The sequence below is a fragment of the Callorhinus ursinus genome, unplaced genomic scaffold (assembly GCF_003265705.2).
Source record: "Callorhinus ursinus isolate GAN/ISIS: 27379988/994484 unplaced genomic scaffold, GSC_fseal_2.0 scaffold44, whole genome shotgun sequence".
In the NCBI taxonomy this organism is placed as follows: Eukaryota; Metazoa; Chordata; class Mammalia; order Carnivora; family Otariidae; genus Callorhinus; species Callorhinus ursinus.
In genome coordinates, this window is record NW_027397106.1 from 4,241,634 (window position 1) to 4,263,505 (window position 21,872).

At 41.4% G+C, this 21,872-nt stretch overlaps 1 protein-coding gene and 1 pseudogene across 4 annotated transcripts in view; one reads left to right on the forward strand and one right to left on the reverse strand.

Moving 5' to 3' along the window:
* DIP2B (disco interacting protein 2 homolog B) overlaps positions 1–21,872 on the reverse strand; it is a 216,606-nt gene that overhangs the window by 98,904 nt on the left and 95,830 nt on the right. For all 4 annotated transcript variants that reach the window (XM_025883266.1, XM_025883264.1, XM_025883265.1 and 1 more), the window contains exon 2: positions 14,804–14,875. In XM_025883266.1, coding sequence (XP_025739051.1) covers positions 14,804–14,875 — 72 coding nt within the window. The remainder of the gene's footprint in view (positions 1–14,803; positions 14,876–21,872) is intronic.
* On the forward strand, positions 2,937–3,268 carry LOC141370740 (large ribosomal subunit protein P1 pseudogene; annotated as a pseudogene).

Consider the following 21,872-nt stretch of genomic DNA (forward strand, 5'->3'; position numbering starts at 1 on the left):
CACTGACCACCTTTTTCTGCTCTAGCTGTATCCCAGGGGGTTCTTGAACAATTCAGAGAAGCCCCCCGAGGAAGAGAGTGGACTTCCTTCTGATAAGGAATGTGGGAACAGATATAACTGCAATGTGTGTGCACTCCAGACTATAATACTATCCAAACCTAGAAAATGAAAGCACAGAACTGGGACTGGAATACAAAATTCCATGTTTTTTCCATTAGGATGTGATCCTCACTTGGGAAGGAACTTTTAAATCAAAATGGAATAGATAAAATAAAATAGATGCCACCCCCACCCCTCCACACACACCAAGAGACATTCTGCCTACTTAATATTTACATAGTTGGAAATGTTCTGGAACATTCCAAAATGCCATACCTGATTTCAATAGCTGGTTTTAAGTTCACATCCCTTTGAATTTCCACAGTTCGTTATTGAGAACTCTTACACTGCTTAGTTTATTGTATCTTTTATAATCCTCATTTGTATAACCTGTCTTACTCTCCTACTACTTGTAACTTGCACTCCTACTACTACAAATAAGTTGAGGTCAGAGTCTGGTCTTAACCGTCTTGTACCTCCTGCAGTAACCAGCTCTGGGTCTCACAGTGTAGGCACCCACAATTTTGGCTAAAATACATAATTAAGATCTTGTCTGTCTCCTCAGCTCCACCAATGATAGTGAGTGACTGGGAAAAACAAAGACAAAAATGGAGAGATACCAATTTAAAGGGCATGGTCAAATTTTAATATGAAAAGCCTGCTTATTTGTGTATCTCTAAGCTATGCAAGTTTTATGCAAAAAAAAAAAAGTACCTTTCACAATTTTCATACTTATGCACGGTCATTAAGAAGAACAGGGTCTCGGGGCGCCTGGGTGGCTCGGTTGTTGGGCATCTGCCTTCGGCTCAGGTCATGATCCCAGGGTCCTGGGACAGAGACCAGCATTGGGCTCCCTGCTCTGGGGAAAGTCTGCTTCTCCCTCTCCCCCTCCCCCTGCTTGTGTTCCCTCTTTTGCTGTGTCCCTCTCAAATAAATAAATAAAATCTTAAAAAAACAAAAAACAGGGTTGTAAACTGATGGTTACCAGACGGAGGTGGGTGGGGGGGATGGGTGAAACAGGTGATGGGGATTAAGTGGTGCACAGGTCGTGATGAGCACTGGGTGATTAAAGTCAAAACAAAACAAAACAAAAGAAAGAAAGAAAAATAGGGTCAGAGACTATCCTCTAGAGGGGTTATCAGAGGCTTCATAGAGACAGCATACAACACAAGGTTTTCTGTGGTCATCTACACAGGCTTGCACAATCTCAAAGGCAGGACAGAATGGGAAAGAACAGTGATGAAAGGGGTGTGGAGCTGCCGGCAAAGGCAGCATGTGGATACAGACTGGAATACCGGTGAGCAAACACCCTCCAGCAAAATAAGCAGCAATCACAAAAGAAATCCAAGTTTGGGGAAAACCTCTGGGTCACCAGAGTGTCTTACCAGGACAAGCTAGAGAATGTCAACACATGACCAAATTCATAAACTGATAGGTCTTATCCTTAAAAGGGCAGTATGTGAGGGACTGGGGAAAAAATAATGTGCAAACCTAGGCCAAGAAGGAACATGGAAAAGGTGAGATTCTATTCTAAAGCAGAAGACAAACATAATTAAATGAAGTGAAAGAGAGTGGGACAAAGGCTAAGGACGAAGAAGAAAAACAAATACACAAAGGTTGCAGACAATCTCAAATACACGAGGACAGAATGGATTGTTTACACCAATGCCATCAAAAACGGAAGCTGCAGTAATGTCCTCAAACAAGAGACGTGGGCCTAAAAGAAGATGCCACTACTGAACTTCAAGGCAATTTATTTATTTATTTTTAGGGGGAGGATGGAGGAGGCAGAGGGAGAGAGAGAATCTTTTTTTAAGATTTTATTTATTTATTTGAGAGAGAGAATGAGATAGAGAGAGAGCATGAGAGGAGGGAAGGTCCGAGGGAGAAGCAGACTCCCTGCTAAGCAGGGAGCCCGATGCGGGACTCGATCCCGGGACTCCAGGATCATGACCTGAGCCGAAGGCAGTCGCTTAACCAACTGAGCCACTCAGGCGCCCGAGAGAGAGAGAGAGAGAGAGAGAGAGAAAGAGAGAGAATCTTAAGCAGGCTCCATGCCCCAGTGCAGAGTCTCACACAGAGCCTGACCTCAGAATACTGAGATCATAACCTGAGGTGAAATCAAGAGTCGGATGCTTAACCAAATGAGCCACCCAGGCGCCCATTCAAGGGCAATTTTAAGTGGTAAAGAGTTGCCAAACAGAGCTGAGTAGGTCTCTTCTCAGACCCACCTGAAGGAGGGAAGCCTCCCAGTTTGAACACGTGAATCAGGCTGTTTTGGTGACCGTATGATCAGCTTGCTCATGAACAGAGAAAATGAGGTACTAAGGTCTTTGAGGTCTTTTAGTTTGATAGAAATTATCTTTGAATAACGCTTACATAGAAATGTTAGGATAAAGAATTCTGATTAAACATGGCAGAATGAACACTTCCATCTATCCCTACTCCCTCCCAAAATGCCACCAGAATGATGATGAAGGCCTGTAGCAGAACAAGAAAACAAACAGTTCAGATACATGCAGGAAGAGAGACAGCACCAAGAGCTGTTTCTACAAAAAGAATAATAAACTGATGGATAATTCTGAAAAAAATGTAATCTTAGTAAAATGTAATCTTAGTAAAATGTAATCTTAGTAAAAAAATGTAATCTTAGTAAAGCGAATGGCTTATGTAACAATATTTACATAATCATAATAACGTAAGCATTGAGTTTCTTCAGCTGCTGCTAAGGTGCTCAGTCCTTCTGAGGAAGCTAAGACCGCAGTAGGGTGAGGTTCTCACTTCACTGGGTGACTTGCACCATGCCCAGCAGTGCCCGCTCAGCACTCGCCCGCACCATGGCCTTGGTCTTGGAGCTCGCCTACAACAACTTGGCCCTCATCCTGCCCAATAAGAGGTGATGGTCATGGAGGAAAAGATCAATGCCTTCATTAAAGCAGCAGGTGTAAATGTTGAACATTTTGGGCTGGGCTTGTTTGGGAAAGGCCCTGGCCAGTGTCAACATCAGGAGCCTCATCTGTAATGCAGGGGCTGGTGGACCTGCATCAGTAGCTGGTGCTACGCCTGCAGGAGGTCCTGCTCCCTCCACCAGGGCTGCCCCAGCTAAGAAAGTGGAAGCAAAGAATCAAGGGAGTCTGATGATGACACAGGTTTTGGTCTTTTTGACTAAACCTCTTCTGTAACCTGTTCAATAAAAAACTGAACTCTTAAAAAAAAAAAAATGTAAGGGGCACCTGGGTGGCTGAGTCAGTTAAGCATCTGCCTTTGGCTCAGGATCCTGGGATGGAGCCCCTCAATGGGCTCCCTGCTCAGTGGGGAGTCTGCTTCTCCCTCTCCCTCTGCCCCTCCCCCCACTTGTGCGCAGGCTCGCTTCCTCTCTCTCTCTCAAATAAATGAATAGAATCTTTAAAAAAAAAGTAAGCACTGAATGCTGATTTAACAACAAAAGTAACATATTAGGGATATAGCCCACAATAAGTATGAGATGGGAGATGTGAAAGTAAAGGGGAAAAGGGAGTATGTGGTGTCCATGTGGTTGAGGGAGGAGATATGTAAGAGAGAAAGATTCTAATATTTTCTAGTAGGAAATAAATAATGCTTCAAATTGGAAAAAAAAAAAAAAAGTCCAGAAATAGTGGTAAAAATGGGGGCGCCTGGGTGGCTCAGTTGTTAAGCATCTGCCTTCGGCTCAGGTCATGATCCCAGGGTCCTGGGATCGAGCCCCGCATCCGGCTCCCTGCTCCGCGGGAAGCCTGCTTCTCCCTCTACCACTCCCTCTGCTTGTGTTCCCTCTCTCACTGTGTCTCTCTGTCAAATAAATAAATAAAATCTTAAAAAAAAAAATAGTGGTAAAAATGTTACCTAGAAACACAGAGGTAAATGCCAGAAGGAACAGTTAAAGGAGTTGAAAGAATCCATCTCTAGGGAAGAAGACATTTTTTGTTGTTATTACAAACCCTGTAGTCCCATTGGACTATTTAAAATAGATTCATTAATTTCATTTAAAAATAAAAGTTAAATAAAGAGAAATGCCAAATCTCAGATGAGAACCAAAATACTCTACACAGTCTCTTGGAGTTGTAGCACGTCTAAATTAAAAGATTTCTTGAGGGTGGAGACAAGCTGCCAGGATCATCACTCTCCAATCTGTACAGTAATCTGTTTCTTTCATTACCCAACACTTTTCATCTTCACAGACGTTTACCGAAAGAGATACTGGAAATTCTAAATGTCCTTTCTGTTCAGTTCCACAAACATTTCTAGAACGTCTACTATAAGCCAGGCCCTAAAGCTAGAAACTAGAGACATGAAGAATAAAAATAATAATGAAAAAAGAATTTTCCTGATTTCAAAGACCTTAAGAGTCTAGTAGGAGAGTAAGACACATGAATAAACCATAATCAATGGGACAGTCAGAGAGAACTTTTTAAAAACGCAGCTCAGATAATGGGAATGGGAACTGTTTTTGATAGGGCTGATCAAGGAAGGCTTCTCTGTGGAAATCCTAGTTGAGCAAACCCCTAGTGGAGTGAGGGAACAAGTCAGGGTTGGGGGGGGGGTGGGAAGGGGGGTGGGTGGGTATGTCCCAGGCAGACTCATCAGCCTTGTCCAGTGTTGTCTCCTAGTGTCTCAATAGTACTTGGAACCCTGAATGCACTTAGTAAATATGTGGTGTCCGAAGGTTTTCTCAGTAACCCCTGTATCATTAGAATAAACTCTTTCCTTAAAAATAGCTGAAATATCAGTTACTTGTATCCAAAGTATCTTAACTTAAAGATTAGACCTGGGATCAGCAGAGGGAAATTGCCTCCCTACATAAAACCTTCGGTTTTTCTACAACTCTAAGAGTGGGCAATAACGACTAATTTATAGAGGAGTTAGAACACATGTGGTTTGAAATTTCAATTCTTTGGACCATGCCAAAAGAGAGTTAATTTCTGGCCCCCTCCTCCTGAACATCTTGCCAACTGAGGTGTGTGAGAAGCTCTGTATCCAGGCCCTAGTAGTTTCTACACTGAAAGATGTGCTATAAGCCATTCCTTTCAAAGAGGCCATGGCTCAGAATGAGTAGGAGACGTGAACATACCAAAGCTTCATTTCTCCCATGACTCTCAATGTGTGAGCTTCTTGAGTCCCTGAGTATGATTTTAACCTCTATCAAGATACATATTTTTCACACATCATGGTTCTTCATTTACCAGATAAAAATCTGGTTTGTGTTTAACTAAAGAAACAACTACCAGTTCCAATGTTGGGAGATTTGAGTTATTTGACATGTCAAATTTTTGTCAAATAGTGACTTCAGAACCTAACCCCCATGACACCACTGATTAGGCTATGCATATTATTATTATTATTTTTAGATTTTATTTATTTATTTGACAGAAAGAGACACAGTGAGAGAGGGAACACAAGCAGGGGGAGTGGGAGAGGGAGAAGCAGGCCTCCCACTGAGCAGGGAGCCCGATGCGGGGCTCGATCCCAGGACCCTGGGATCATGACTCGAGCAGAAGGCAGATGCTTAACGACTGAGCCACCCAGACACCCCTAGGCTATGCATATTATTAACCAATACTGTCCTTACTCAATTTCTACTACTTAATTTCTAAGTATTTTCTTCAACCTTGTGTTCTCTTGCACATATCTCCATTCTCCTGCTACATTGTTAAATTTCTTAAGTCTTATTTTAAAGATTTATTCAACATTTGAGGAAAGAAATCGAAAATACACAAAAATATGCAATCCAAGATAATTTCAACCCCAAATAAATTCCATACAGAAAATCATTCACTAGGGGCGCCTGTCTGGCTCAAGAGCATGCGACTCTTGAACTCAGGGTCGTGAATTCGAGCTCCACACTGGCTGTAAAGATTACTTACTTAAATAAATAAAAATCCTTAAAAAAAAAAAAACACTGAATTTTTAGATAAGCATGTGCACATAACTGTTCTAGTAATACAATGCTGCAAGCAGTATTAATTTTTTTATTTCAAAAGAGATTAGTGAAAAATGCCACTTTTTTTTTTTTAAGATCTTATTTATTTGACAGAGAGAGAGAGAGAGACAGTGAGAGAGGGAACACAAGCAGGGGGAGGTGGGAGAGGGAGAAGCAGGCTCCCTGCCGAGCAGGGAGCCCGATGCAGGGCTTCATCTCAGGACTCTGGGATCAGGGCCCGAGCCCAAGGCAGATGCTTAACAACTGAGCCACCCAGGCGCCCCGGAAAAATGCCACTTTTAAACACTACCACCTTCACAATGAAGCTTCTTGCAATTAAATGAATGAAATCCAGTAAAGTAAGAGAAAGAACTCAGAAGTTATCCTTCCAAAAGGAAGATTTAGAAAATTCTTACCAAAAGCATTAAAATAACTTTTATCTCATTTAATTCTATATCAGACATTAATATAATTTAGTAAGTTTTAAAACTTGCATTCCAATGCCCTTAAAAAAAATCAAACTAAATGGTTTCTTCAAAATCTACAGAGATACACGGGGTAAATATTCTAAGGGGTAATCTCTCCCTTTGCTACAGAACCTATACCGTATAGATTCTCCAGCCCTACAACCAACCTCATTTTGGTAAAGACATGAATAGATTCAAGATCAGAGGTAGGTAAAGTGATAAACACAAATAGAGAGAACTCCCCACTAAGAAACCCTCACTAACATATGTAACTACTATAGGATGGACTTTAGAAAGAAGGAAATTAAACTAAAAGAAAGGACTGAGATGTATGAAGAAATAGGGAGCAAAGAATAAATATTAAGTACCATTAGCTACATAACAATAATTGATAATGGAAGGAGTATGTAAATAAGGTCATATTAAAATGTAAGATGGAGAGTAACAGTAGTCGATATTGAAGCATTTTTAAAGTACTTGTATTGTTTGGGAGGAGAATTAAGATGTCTAATAACTCTAGACAGTTTAGATTGTTTAAAAAGCCTTAGGATAAAAAACACCAGAGGGACAAAGACAGTTACTCATGATAAGGAACAATTTACAAAGAAAGACATAGTAATTATTACTTCATGTATACCTAGTAACATCATTTTTTAAAGATTTTATTTATTCATTTGAGAGAGAGAGAGAGAGAGCATGAGAGAGCACAAGCCAGGGGGAGAGGCAGAGGGAGAGGGAGAAGTAGATGCCCCGCTGAACAGGGAGCCTGACTCCGGGCTGGATCCCAGGACCCCGAGACCATGACCTGAGCTGAAGGCAGACATTTAACTGACTAAGCCACCCAGGCGCCCCTAACATCATTTTTTTTTTTAACTTTGTAAACTTATTTATTTATATTTTATTGTATTTTTATCATTTTATTTTACTTTTTTCCTCACAATAAGTGTGCTCTTTAATCCACATCCCTTACTTCTCCCATCCCCCACCCACCAGCCCGCTGGTAACCATCAGTTTGTTCTCTATAGTTCAAAGCCTGTTTCTTGCTTTGTGTGTTTTTTTTTTCCTTTGCTCATTTGTTTTGTTTCTTAAATTCCACACGAGTGAGATCATATGGTATTTGTCTTTCTCAGACTTATTTCACTGAGTAGTATACTCTCTAGCTCCATCCATGTTGTTGCAAATGGCAAGTTTTCATTCTTTTTATGGCTGAATGATATTCCTTTGTATATATATATACACCACCTCTTCTTTATCCATTCATCTATCGCTGGACACTTGGGCTACTTCCATAGTTTGGCTGTTGTAAATAATGCTGCAATAAACATAGGGGTGCATGTATCCCTTTGAATTAGTGTTTTTGCATATTTTGGGTAAATACCCAGTAGTGTGATTCCTGGATCCCAGGGTAGTTCTATTTTAGTTTTTTTGAGGAAACTCCATACTGTTGTCCACAATGGCTGCACCAATCTGCATTCCTACAAACAATGCAAGAGGGTTCCCCTTTCTCCACATCCTCTCCAACACCTGTTGTTTCCTGTGTTTTTGATTTTAGCCATTCTGACAGGTGTGAGGTGATAGCTCACTGTAGTTTTGATTTGCATTTCCCTGATGATGGGTGATACTGAGCATCTTTTCATGTGTCTGCTGGCCAGCTGGATATCTTCTTTAAAAATGTGTATTCATGCCTTCTGCCCATTTTTAATTGGATTATTTGGCTTCTGGGTATTGAGTTGTAGCAGTTCTTTATATATTCTGGATACTAAACCTTTATCAGATATGTCATTTGCAAATATCTTTCTCCCATTCAGTAGGTTACCTTTTAGTTTTGTCGACTGTTTTCTTCACTGTGCAAAAACTTTTTATTTTGATATAGTCCCGTTTATTTTTGCTTTTATTTTCCTTGCCTCAGGAGACATATCCAGAAAAATACTGCTATGGCCAATGTCAGAGAGATTACTGTCTGTGCTCTCTTCAAGGATTTTTATGGTTTCAGCTCCCATTTAGGTCTTTAATCCATTTTGAATGTATTTTTATGTATGGTGAAAGAAAGTGGTCCAATTTCATTCTTTTGCATGTTGCTGTCCAGTTTTCCCGACACCACTGTTGAAGAGACTTTTTCCAAAGAAGACTTGTTCAAATTATATTTTCAGTTCTCATGTGTTGAAGATTAATTGACCATATAATTGTGGTTTTATTTCTGGGTTTTCTGTTCTATTCCTTTGATCTGTGTGTCTATTTTTATGCCAGTACTATACTGTCTTAATTACTACCGCTTTGTAATATAATTTGAAATCTGAACTGTGATACTTCCACAGTTTTTCTTTTTCGAGACTGCTTTGGCTACTCAAGGTCTTTGTGGTTCCATACAAATTTTAGGATTGTTTTCTAGTGTTGTGAAAAATGCTGTTGGTATTTTAAATAGGGATTGCATTAAATCTGTAGATTGCTTTAACAAAATTTTTTCTTCTAGCCCATGAGCATAGAATATCTTTCCATTTCTTTATATTGTCTTGAATTTCTTTCTTCAGTGTTTTACAGTTTTCAGAGTACAGGTCTTTTACTTCTTTGGTTAAATTTATTCCTAGATATTTTATTAGTTTTAGTGCAATTATAAATTTCACTTTCTGCTGCTCCATAATTAGTGTATAGAAATGCAACAGACTTGTATACATTGTATACACTGACTTTGTATCCTACTCCTTCATCAGTTCTAATAGTTTTTTGGTGGAGTCTTGAGGGTTTTTTATATATAGTATCATGTCATCTGTGAGCAGTGAGTTTTACTTCTTCCTAACCAAATTAGATTCCTTTTATTTCTTGATGCTGTCCAATTGCTGTGGCTAGGACTTCCAGTATTAAGTTGACTAAAAGTGGTGAGAGTGGACATCCTTGACTTGTTCCTAGTAATATCACTTTAAAACATATAAAGCGGGGCGCCTGGGTGGCTCAGTCGTTGGGCGTCTGCCTTCGGCTCAGGTCATGATCTCAGGGTCCTGGGATCGAGTCCCGCATCGGGCTCCCTGCTCGGCGGGAGGCCTGCTTCTCCCTCTCCCACTCCCCCTGCTTGTGTTCCTGCTCTCGCTATCTCTCTCTCTCTCTGTCAAATAAATAAATAAAATCTTTAAAAAAAAAAATAAATAAAACATATAAAGCAAAACTTGACAGAACTACAAGGAAAACTGATAAACACATGGTCATGGTACAGATTTTTTTAATACATTTCTATCAGAAATGATAGATCAAATAATCAAAAAGTTACTAAGAATAGAAAAGATCTGAAAAACACAATTAACTACTTTGAATTAATGGGCCAAAACCATCCATTCAACAAGTAAAACACAAATAGATGAGTTACAGAAATTTACCAAATACTAGGCACGTCTTAACAAATAACAAAGACTTGATTTTATACAGGCATGTTTTCTGACCACAGTGAAATTAAGAAGGCAGAAGAAAATCTAAGCATCCAACTCAGAAAATTTAGAAAGAATACAAAAGAGTAAACAAAGAGTTTAAGGAAGGAAATACATGTAGAAGCTGAAAATAATAAACCAGAAAGTAAAGACATACTTAAAAAGGTTGAACAAATGGGGCGCCTGGGTGGCACAGTCGGTTGGGCTTTGGACACTGGTTTCAGCTCAGGCCGTGATCTCAGGATCATCAATCAAGCCCCGCATCCAGCTCCACACTGAGTGCAGAGTCTGCTTAGACTCTCCCTCCCTCTCCCTCTGTTCCTCCTTCCCATGCTCTCTCTCCGTCAAAGAAATAAATAAATCTTCAAAAAAAAAAAAAAAAAGTTCAACAAAATCAAAAGCTTATTCTTTGATAAGACAAACTTCTGGAAAGACTCATCAAGAGAAAAAAGAGATACAAGTAGACAATGTAAACAAGCAGAGGCTTTAAAAATAAAGAAAATATTGCAAATAACTTAGTAAATTTGAAAATGTATACAAAACAGACGATTTCCTAGAAAAAAATTAAACTTGCCAAAAATGAAGAAACAGAAAACTGATGAAACTTGGTGACAGAAAAGAGATGGGCAATGAAGGACATGCAAATGATGATTGTTAAGTCTCTAACTTGTGTTTTCAGACGTGGGTTCAACTTACTCAAAAGGAGAAAACTAGAAGAAAAGCACTAGAGCAGTCTGGATGTCACTGTGGTTGGATTTTGTCTTTCTGTTTTGCACGTGTGCATGTTGGTAGTGGTGGTAGGGATGGTGTATGCGTATGTTGAAAGGAGGCTCCTTAAAGTCACGTAAACAGAAATGTTAAGTATGCAGTTGGATCTATGGGTCAGGAGCTTAGGACAGATTTGAGGTGAAGATACATATTTTGGAGTTACCTGTATTTAAATGATAATTAAAGCCACAGGTATGACTGAAATGCTGTAGGGCGATAGAGCATTGGTTCTCACAGTGTGGTGTCTGGATCAACAACCTTAACATCACCTGGGGATTTAACAGAAATGCAAATTCCCAGGCCCCACCCTGGCCTTCTTGAATCAGAAACCCTGAGAATAGGGTCCTTCAATTTGTATACTGACAAGCCCTCCAGTGACTGTGATGAAGGCTGCAATCTGTGAGGTACTGCTGGAGAGCGAGACATCAAGAGGACCTGGGGCCTTGCCTTGAGAACCCCAACATTTAACAGAGGAGAATGAGCCTGCAAGGATGACTAGGAGCGACAAAAAGCGGAGAGTAAGAAAATGGAGAGAGAGGGGCGCCTGGGTGGCTCAGCTGGTTAAGCGACTCCCTTCGGCTCAGGTCATGATCCTGGAGTCCCAGGATCGAGTCCCACATCGGGCTCCCAGCTCAGCAGGGAGTCTGCTTCTCCCTCTGACCCTCTTCCCTCTTGTGCTCTCTATCTCTCATTCTCTCTCTCTCAAATAAATAAAAAAAAAAAGAAAAAAGAAAATGGAGAGTTTCAAAAGGAGTGTTTCAAGAGGTAGAGTGGCAACTTCTTCTGTGCTGTCACTTAAAACAGTTCTAGAAGGGTCTGGAACTGGCTGAGAACTGAGCAGGAGTTGAGAAAATAGAGACAGTAAGTATAGACAGCTCAGAGCAGTTTGATCATAAAGGGGAAACAAAGAGGGTGAAGATGGAAGAGGCTGACAAGGGAGGATTTTTTTAACAGAACAGTAACAAGCATGATGGACTGCTGTGGAAGAATCTAGCTGAGAGGGACAGAGTGAGTGTACAAGAGACAGGAACTGACAGCAACAGTAATGGCACATTTAAGGGGCGGGGCAGCTGTCTGCATCAGCAGGGGGAGCATCTTATTACTTATAATCTTTGGAATTGCTAGACAGAGTAATAATAAAAACAGACCAACTTTTTGTTGGCTTTATTACTGCTTTTATTTTTTAAGATTTTATTTATTTATTTGACAGGGAAAGAGAGAGTGAAAGCGCACAAGCAGGGGGAGCAACAGAGGGAGAGGGATGTGCAGGCTCCCTACTGAGCAGGGAGCCCTATGCGGGGCTCCATCCCAGGACCCTGGGGATCATGACCCGAGCTGAAGACAGATGTTTAACAGACTGAGCCACCTAGGCGCCTCCTATTATTGCTTTTTTATTTTTTTTTAAGATTTTATTTATTTATTTTACAGGGAGAGACACAGCGAGAGAGGGAACACAGGCAGGGGAGTGGGAGAGGGAGAAGCAGGCTCCCCACTGAGCAGGGAGCCCGATGTGGGGCTCGATCCCAGGGCCCTGGGATCATGACCTGAGCCGAAGGCAGACGCTTAATGACTGAGCCACCCAGGCACCCCCTATTATTGCTTTTTTAATTGTTAACAGATACTGCACCCCTTATTGCCTAGGGCAGCAATATATATACCAGGGGCATCCCACTTCCACTGCCCTGTTCTTGGTGTCACTGGATGATAATATAAAGTTTCTGAAAACGGAAGAGGGAATGGGATCAAAGCATAAGTGGAATGACTGGCCTTGGATAAGGGGAACAGATTACCTTTTAACCAGAAGGAAGGAGGTAAACATGATGGGCACAGATGTGGCAAGTCTGCAGTTTGGTAGTAGGAAGCTGAAGGAGCTATTCTCAAATGGCTCCTATTTTCCCCATGAGGTCATCTGCAAGACCCTTCCTACTGTGAGAAGGTTATGTTCCATTCTCTTGGCCTACTGCAATTAAATGTCTGATTCGTACTCACTGAACAAACTTCCATGTGTGATTTGGCTCCCCCTGTAGGCCTACCCATGGGGCAAGAATGTGCTGATCACACAGATTTGAGTATGTCTCAGTGGTTTCTCATAGTAAACTGATAAACTTATATTTTTTTAAAGATTTTATTTATTTGGGTGCCTGGGAGGCTCAGTTGGTTAAGCACCGCCTTCGGCTCAGGTCACGATCCCAGGGTCCTGGGATGGAGTCCCGCATCGGGCTCCTGCTTCTCCTTCTCCCTCTGCCCTCCCTCTCCTCTCTCATGCTCTCTCTTTCTCAAATAAAATCTTGAAAAGAAAGATTTTATTTATTTATATGAGACAGACAGAGAGAAAGAGCAGGAGTATGGAGGAGGTACAGAGGGAGAGGGAAAAACAGACTACCCGCTGAGCAGGGAGCCCAACGCGGGACTCGATCCCAGGATCCAGGGACTGTGACCTGAGCCAAAGGCTCAAGTAGGGTAAAACAGCGGGTAGTCTGTTTTGGTAATAGGAAGCTGAAGGAGATTCCCGAGTTCCTAGGCACCCCTCGTTTCCCTGGTATTTAGGATAGACCAAAATGGAAAACTTGCTCAAAAAACTTGCTCAACAGAGGCTTAACCTGACTGAGCCACCCAGGCGCCCTGATAAACTGATTTTTGGAACGTGATTTGGCTTCTACGTAGCCTGGCTACAGATAATAGATCATAGTCCTTTTTTATATTGAGTCCTATTTCTTGGTCCTATTTCTTACTGAGTTATTGTCTCGGGATCCAATTGCCTTTTTTTTTTTTTTTAAGATTTTATTTATTTATTTGACACACAGAGATAAAGCACAAGTAGGCCGAGTGGCAGGCGGAGGGAGAGAGGGAGAAGCAGGCTCTCCACTGAGCAGGAAGTCAGACGTGGGGCTTGATCCCAAGACCCGGGGATCATGACCTGAGCCAAAGGCAGCTGCTTAACCAACTGAGCCACCCAAGGCGCCCCGAGATCCGACTGCTTTTGCACAAAGTCACTAAAGTAAATCTCTGACCCTACAGAGGTATGGGCCAGACCCACTTTTAAGCAGCCAGAGTACCCCTCTTCTCTGTCATGGCTTGCTCAGCAAATGCTGGCTTTTCATTAGCTGTCACTGGCCCAATTTCTACCTCTTTTTTCTCAATTCCTTTTGACATCTGTCTGTTCATTAAGATATTTTAAATTGGCTGTCACTGCACTGACCTACTAGTTTTTGTAGGGAGGAATTTCCAAGAATAATATAGGAAATAAAACAAGGACCTCAGTGAAATATACTGATATGTCACCATTATTCATTTTCTTATTCTATTATTCATTCAGTATTTACAGACCATATACCCTGTGCAAGGCTTAATATTAGAACTATGGGGAATACAAAGTCCTCAAGGTATTTATAATCCAGAAATAAAAGCAATTAGCTCCACAAAGAACAGGCTTGAGGAAATGGGACTTTGATTGCAAGGGAGAAATTAGAAATAAAAATTCCTTATGTAAAAGTGATTAAAGCAGAAATAGGTTATCAAAGGAAATCCTCAAATCTGAGTAACTTTAAAAAAATATGATGACTTAGAGACAGACAGCCTTGCCCACAGGCAAAGGTTATAGCAAGCCCTCTGGAACGAAGCACACAATGACTCAGGACTTTCTGACATATAAAGAACCCACCAGTCTCTTTGCAGAAGGAATAAGGGATCAATAGAAAAGTTTATTAGGGTTCTTACCCCCAAATGCTCAGGTACTGCAATCCTTGAGTTGCCTTGTAATACTTCTCACTTATCTTTGCTGCCCTTGCTCCTCTCCACCACAGTTTGTGTTCAGACATAAATAAGATGCAGTTTTTCCATGACCTGGAATTTTCTGCCATTGAATCATATCAGCTATGCACATACACGCTACCACCCAAGCTCTGTGTAAATGATTTGATGACTTAGGTATTTTAAAAGTGCCTAGCACACAGCAGATGCTCAATTAAGATTCATTTCCTCCTTTCTTTCCTTCCGTTTTTCTCTCTCCCCTGGTGAGGAAGGGAGGGAAAAAACAGGAACCAACAAGACAGATCTTCTGTAAGATAGCATTCTTTAGGGTAAAAATACTGAAAAGGTTTAAACCACTTCTCATTGCCTACCTTGTGTCTGCGGAATGTAGGGAGACAGGAGTTTTGACCTTTTCTTTTCGTATCCCTTCTGTGTGATGTCCCCTAAAATAGCAAGAAACAGAAATAGGTTATGCATTATTCTTACTCTGTGGTTGTTCACTGTAAAAATAAAATTAATTACAGAGTGTTATAGAATTACCACATAAGAGAGTAGGGGGGAAAATGTATAGCTCCTTGCCAAGGATTTTGCTATGTGTGATTTCCCACAGTCTTGGAGCTGACTTCTTATGGAAAATTGTAGGGCTTGTCTCCACACCAATCTAGCACAGCAATATGCTGCATACCATGTCAGAGATTCCCGAGTTCCTAGGCACCCCTCGTTTCCCTGGTATTTAGGATAGACCAAAATGGAATGCTGCAAGGCTGGCGGACAAATGATCTCTCCAAAGTTTCAGTTTGACCACATGAATGCAACTGACACAGGAGGTACTCAACTATTTTGCTATATGGAACCACGTAAAATCAAAAGTCTAGTTCAGGGGAGAAGTCAAGGTTCAGGCACTGGGATGGGATACCTGAAAGGCCTTTCTGCATCCTAGTACCTATGCTTGAACCAGGGCTGTAATTCCCATATTCTCTCCCCTTGGTTCACTGGTTTGTATTATTTATGTACCTGGATGTCTTTTTCACAAGGTTAAACAAAAGTATACACAAAGGACAAAAAGTACACATGCAACAAATGCAATAAGAATAAACTGATTAACAGAGGAAAAAAATGTGTGGTGGAAATGCCAAGAACTACACTAGGTACTAAAGAAAAGGTAGCAAATGAATGGGTCGAGAGCAGGGTGAAAAGGAACAGGAAACACAGGAGAACAAAAGTTCATTCAAGGGAGAATGAGTAACTCAAAGCTGGGGGAATAAATATATATTGTGAGTTGATATGGTAAAGCATTGTTTTCTAAAAAAAGAATTTTTTTTTTAATTCAGAGAAAACTTTAAAGTCAAAATTTAGCATAAAAAGTAATTTATATATTAAAATTTACAACAGAGACTTGAAACCAAGGCTGGTGATTGTCAGTTGCTGTTAGCCTCAGCCCGGGACTGATGGAGTAGACAGTGGGGAGGTAGCAGAGCTCACTGAGGGCTTAAGCAGGGAGGTGACACTCGAAGACTGTGGAGTTCAGCAAGTTAGTTCACTCTTCCTGAGGAGAATGGGACCAAGGGTAGAGGCCAGAGAGACTACCTGTTACCCAGTGCTACCACAGTGATCTGGGCAAGTTAGTAGTAGCCTAAATTAAAGACAGTGGTAGAAGGGATAAGAAGAAGTGAACGGATTAAGAGAGACATTTGGGAGAAACACTGGACAGGATCTGGTGATTGGATGGATATGGGTGAGAACGTTTTTGGCAGACGGCGGTGCTATTCCGTGACAGAGGAATACAGTAAGAAGTGCAAGTTTGGTGGGTTGAAGAAGTTGAGTTTAGGAAAGGCCCAAGAGACACACAAAAGGACATGTCCATCCAACAGCTGGATATGTGGATCTTGAACTCAGGAAACAGAGATAATTTTGTGGGGCACCTGGGTGGCTCTGTCGTTAAGCGTCTGCCCTCGGCTCAGGTCATGATCCCAGGGTCCTGGGATCGAGCCCCGCATCGGGCTCCCTGCTCCGCGGGAAGCCTGCTTCTCCCTCTCCCTCTCCCCCTGCTTGTGTTCCCTCTCTCACTGTCTCTCTCTCTCTCTCTCTGTCAAATAAATAAAAAAATCTAAAATAAATAAATAAAGGCTATTAAAAAAAAGGGAGAGAGATAATTTTGGAACCATGATATAGCTGAAAAATAAACTGATACAATCTCTTTGAAGTAATTTGGCAATTTCTAGCAAAATTTTGATTCAGCAGCTGCATTTTTAGGAATTTATTCAATGATAATATTCACAATGGTGCACAAAAATCAAATAAGGATATTGCCTGACCTATTCTTTGTAATAAAAAAACTGGCAGGAGTCGAGATAGAGATTACAGACCATCTATGTCAGTGGCTTTCAGCTGGGAATGATGTTCCCAACGGGAGAACTGACGATGTCCGGAGAGATTTCTGTCACAACTGGAAGAAGGGGTACTACTGGCATCTAAGGGACAGAGGCCAGCGATGCTGCTACGTATCCTGCAATGCACAGGACAGTCATACAGTGAAGAATTATCCAGTCCAAAATGTCAAAGTGTTAAGGATAAGAAACCCTGGTCTACATAATAATAGGTTGGTATTCCAAATGTCTTGGCATAGGAAGATGTCTAAAATATACAAAGCGTAAAATGCAAGTTGCAGAACAGTAAGTATAACAGGATCTAATTTTGTAAAAAACAGAAATAGATACATTTCCATATCTATAGAAAATAGTCTGGAATATAATATATATACATTAAATTAATGTTTATCCTTTGAAAAATGGAATTATGAGGGTTTTCACTTGTTTTATATACTTTAACAGAGCTTGATTTAAGAAAACAAGACTGGATGATTTGCATAATCTCAAAAATAAAGACTTCTTTCAATTAAGGATGAATGGTTCTATAGATATGTATTTGTAAAATAATAAGATGGTCACTGTGTGTGTGTATGTGTACACAGATTTTATATATATATATATATAATAGGGAAAAAGGTAAAATGCTAAACAGTTTACATAGTATATTCAATTTTTGGAATAACTGTTTTTATACACACACGTATGCATAGAGAAAATCTGGAGTTTTACACATCAAAATATTAACAGTGGTTAGCTATGGCTTGCAAGGTTATGGATTCGTTTTATTTTGAATTCGTCTGTATTTTCTCATTTTTCTACAACAAACATCCATTATTTCAAGAAACAATAAATAATTTAAAACTACAATCACAACTACTTACTAGACCGCACAAACTGAATCACAATGGCCCTTCATCTTTGCTTCTCTAGTGAAATAAGAGAAACCTGCAGTCCATTTTTTGGAAAAAGAAACCAAATCTTGTCAAATTAGCAAACTGAAGAGTTTAGGTAATCTCCAACATTACATACAACTAACCGAGATGTGGGAGCCTACCAAGGAAACCCCTCTTAAAAGGAGGAAATCAAGTCTTTTATTGCAAAAGAAACAATGGAGCATTCTCCTGTCCCATTTCCCACTCACAAGCTTCCCTATTTCTACTGTACACATACATCCCACTCCCCAAAGGGCACAAAGACCACTTCTGCAGCCTCAGAACACATCTTTTAGAGTGAAAGGCCTTTTTAAGCTTTCTTCAGGGTTTAGAGTCTCAATTATTTACTGTCAGCAACTGATCGTGGGACAAACTGGTAGACCTAGTATCTTGGAAGTTAATCAACTAACCATCTCAGGTTTTGAAAAAAGTCAATCAATGGAGTCCAATTCAGCCACGACAATCAGCTCCATTAGATCCATAAATGAGCAAAGCCATTTAAGGAGACCTAGAAGATGAATTGCAATGAGAATGTGAGGACTCTGCTGATGAGCCTTTAAAATGCCCTCCCCTTTTCTAAGACCATGCTCAAAAGTCACCTCCTCTGTGACACCTGCCACCCCTCTTCGTGACTTCTCAGTACCCCTTCACCTCTGCACGCGCTATAACAGCATGTGACACATCACTGGTACTTTAATTATTTGTTTACACATCTGTGTCCCTACTAGACTGTGCACTTGAGGGCAGGGATTGTGTTGCGTTCACCTCTGTAGCCCGCCCACAGCCTGGCACAATAGACACTTGTTGAATGAGTGACAGAATGAATTTGTAAGGTGGAGGCAGTGAGAGAAGAACAAATCAGAGACATGTATACTTGGGTGGAAAACTGGAAATGGGAGAAAGAGAGGGCTTTACTTTAGCAAGAGCTGAAAGGCCCAGGGAAAGAAATTTAGTGAACCAAGTTTACTGAAATTGGAGAGCTAGACTTCAAAGGTGACCAGAAAAGCTGAACCTGGCCTGCCTGAAGGGAGGAATATAGTCCATAAGATCACTGGACATTAAAAGGTATAGGAACTGCACCAGATATCGATGTATCCCTTAGCCAGAGGGCAAGACCAGACCGAAGGAATTCAGTCAGCCCGCCTAACTGAATTTGTTATTCCATATCTCAGTCACTGTCCACCGACAGTCTGTGCTCTTATCATCCTCACCACTGCTAGTTAACCAGTGTTTGCTGCACTAAAGCAACATTTCCCAAACACCCAATTTTTGAGAATCACCTGAGGAACTTGTAAAAATACAAATTCCTGGGGCACCTGGGTGGCTCAATCAGTTAAGCGGCTGACTCTTGGTTTTGGTTTAGGTCATGATCTCTGGGTCCCGAGATGGAGCCCTGTGTTGGGCTCCCCGCTCAGCAGTGAGTCTGTTTTAGGATTCTCTCTCTCCCTCTTCCTCTTCCCCGAACTCTCTCTCTAAAAGAAACAGATAGGGGCGCCTGCGTGGCTCAGTTGTTAAGCATCTGCCTTCGGCTCAGGTCATGATCCCAGGGTCCTGGGATTGAGCCCCTCATTGGGCTCCCTGCTCCGCGGGAAGCCTGCTTCTCCCTCTCCCACTCCCCCTGCTTGTGTTCCCTCTCTCGCTGTGCCTCTCTCTGTCAAATAAATAAAATCTTTTAAAAAAAAAAATCTCTAACATGTTTTTTAAAAATAAATAAATAAATAAATCTTTAAAAAAAAAAAAAAATTCCCAGCCCCTAGCGTGAAGATTCTGATTCACTAAGTCTGGATTAAGCCCAGCTCCTGTATTTCTAACCAGTGCCTCCCAATGAGTCTTTTAAAAATCAGGCAAGTTTGGATTGCCTGATAGAGAATCATGTCTGCAGTGTGGGCAGTTCTGACTTAATGTGAGGGGACAAGAGAAGAGGGGAAGAATGTTGTCTCAGTGGGGACACAGCCTCAAGAGAGAGCGGAAAGGGGGCTCACAGACGCTCAGTCACACCACAGGCATTCTTAGAACAAATTTTTTGCCATCTGGCATATAAAACAAAAAGGAGTGCCATAACTATACCTGTATAAAATTTGCATTAAAATGGCACAGATCTAAGTTAAACCTGTTGTTCAAGTTTTTTGAGAACTACACAAATAAAGAAAGGATTAGCCTTCCCCTCCCACTAGGGTAACGTATTTCTCCACCGCCCACATAAGCATTTAGGAGAGCAGCCACTTCCGGGGGTCTGCAGCCTCCAGGCGTGTGGAGGCACCCAGCCTGTAAGAAGATACAGGGATCCACATGACTTAGACTGTCCAGTTGCTAGGCACTGCCACAATACTGAATAGCCAAAACCAGACGAACAGAAAGATCCATGTGTGAGGCGGAACCTAAAGGAAGTATGTTCCCAATTTCCCTCCTCGCCTACCCAGGGTCAATGAAAGCAGCTTGGCACAGGCAGCCAGGAATCATCTTTAAGCAGAGTGAAGAGGGGGCTGGGAAGAGGTGTGTGTGAGCCTGCTAGCCAACACAAGCCTTAGAGGTCAGCAGTGAGAGGAGGACTAGTCCTACAAACTGGTCAGCCGTTTGAATGTCTATTTACACTGATGAGGTGGCATGATGCTGTGGCTAGCACTTAAAGAGTCTGTGCTAGAAAGAACTACATCTGGAGCACAGCCTTGCCACTTCCTGGCTCGCTGACTCTAGACAAGTTTTACTTAACCTCTTGATAAGTCTCGGTTTCCATGTCTGTAAAATGGGTAACAGAAATAGCTGTCTTGCTAAGTTTTTATGGTGATTAAGACTATTTGGAATGGGGTCTGGGCTCTAGAAAGTACCAATATCAACAAACTTTTAGTGAAAGCCTACTGAGGCCTACCCTACTGGCCAGGTGGGGATTGGGGTGGGCAGCTACGTCGCAAAGAGAGAAGAGGAAGGTAAACAACATGACTCCATAACTTGAGTGCTGTGGGAGAGAGGCACAGCAAGTAACAGTACGGGACCCAGAGGAAGCACCATGAGCTCTGCCTGGGTAGAGAAAGGAAAGCTTTACAGAGCAGGTGACATTGTGGCTGGGGTTTGGCCTTGCATTCTAATATCAGAAATAGGACATAAACTCCTAATGATGCAGTCACTCAGCGGTTTACTCATTTTCCTCTGCTGCTGACTGGCTCTGTGTGGATACGGCCATGTTTGAGGGTTCCTTTAGGATTTTACCTCCCAGAGAGAAGTAGGGCAACACTAAGTAATTTTCAGAGATGACCTTGTACGGCACCCTGAGCAATTAGGTGCTACCTAAACACAGGCTTAGGAAATTTTGGAGGGTCACCAAGTGGTATGTATGGATAATCTTGATGGACAGGGAGCAAGGATTACAGTTCCAGCCATAAACTCTTTCTGCTCCAATGGAAATAAAAAGGCATGTGCCACTGCAGCCCTGCCTTAAAGTCATACCTATTCAGTCAGGGGTGGCAACGGTTTGAGGGACTTTGGGATGTCACAAAAACATTTTTGAGCAATGAATGAATGACATGCAGAGTGTTAATGAAACAGTATCTATGTCTTTAAGAAGTTCCCAATCTGAACAAATAACTACAATAAAAGTGACAAGTGCTACACTAGAGATCATGTACAAAATTCTAAGGGAATAAAAAAAATAATGGTAATAAAAAATAATTACAATACTCCAAAAATAAATAAGTAATTAACAGCTCATCGAGGGCTTACTATATTTAACAGTCTCTGTTCCAAGAGCCTCACAACATCCCTTATAAGGTAATATTATTATCAGTCCCATTTTATAAGTGAGGCTACTGAGTGACAGTAAGTTTAAGCTACTTGTCAGTCATGCTTAGGATCTGAACCCAGGCAGTCCTGACTCCAGGACCCCTCCTCCTAAATACTACCCTATATTCATTTTTCAGAGAGAAGCTCCAAATTTGGCCTCCAAAAGACTGGGAAGCTGTCACAGAAGTTGCTCTTGGGTTGGGTCCTGAAGGATGATGGTCAGGACTGTTCTCAAACCCACAGCTGTGGAAGAGAATAGCAGACCTGGAGCAACAGAAGGCTATAAAAGCTGTGAATTCAATCTCTGAAGAACAGACGCTATCCCTACTGCTGCCCCTCCAGGCCCTGCTGACCGGGGGGACTCC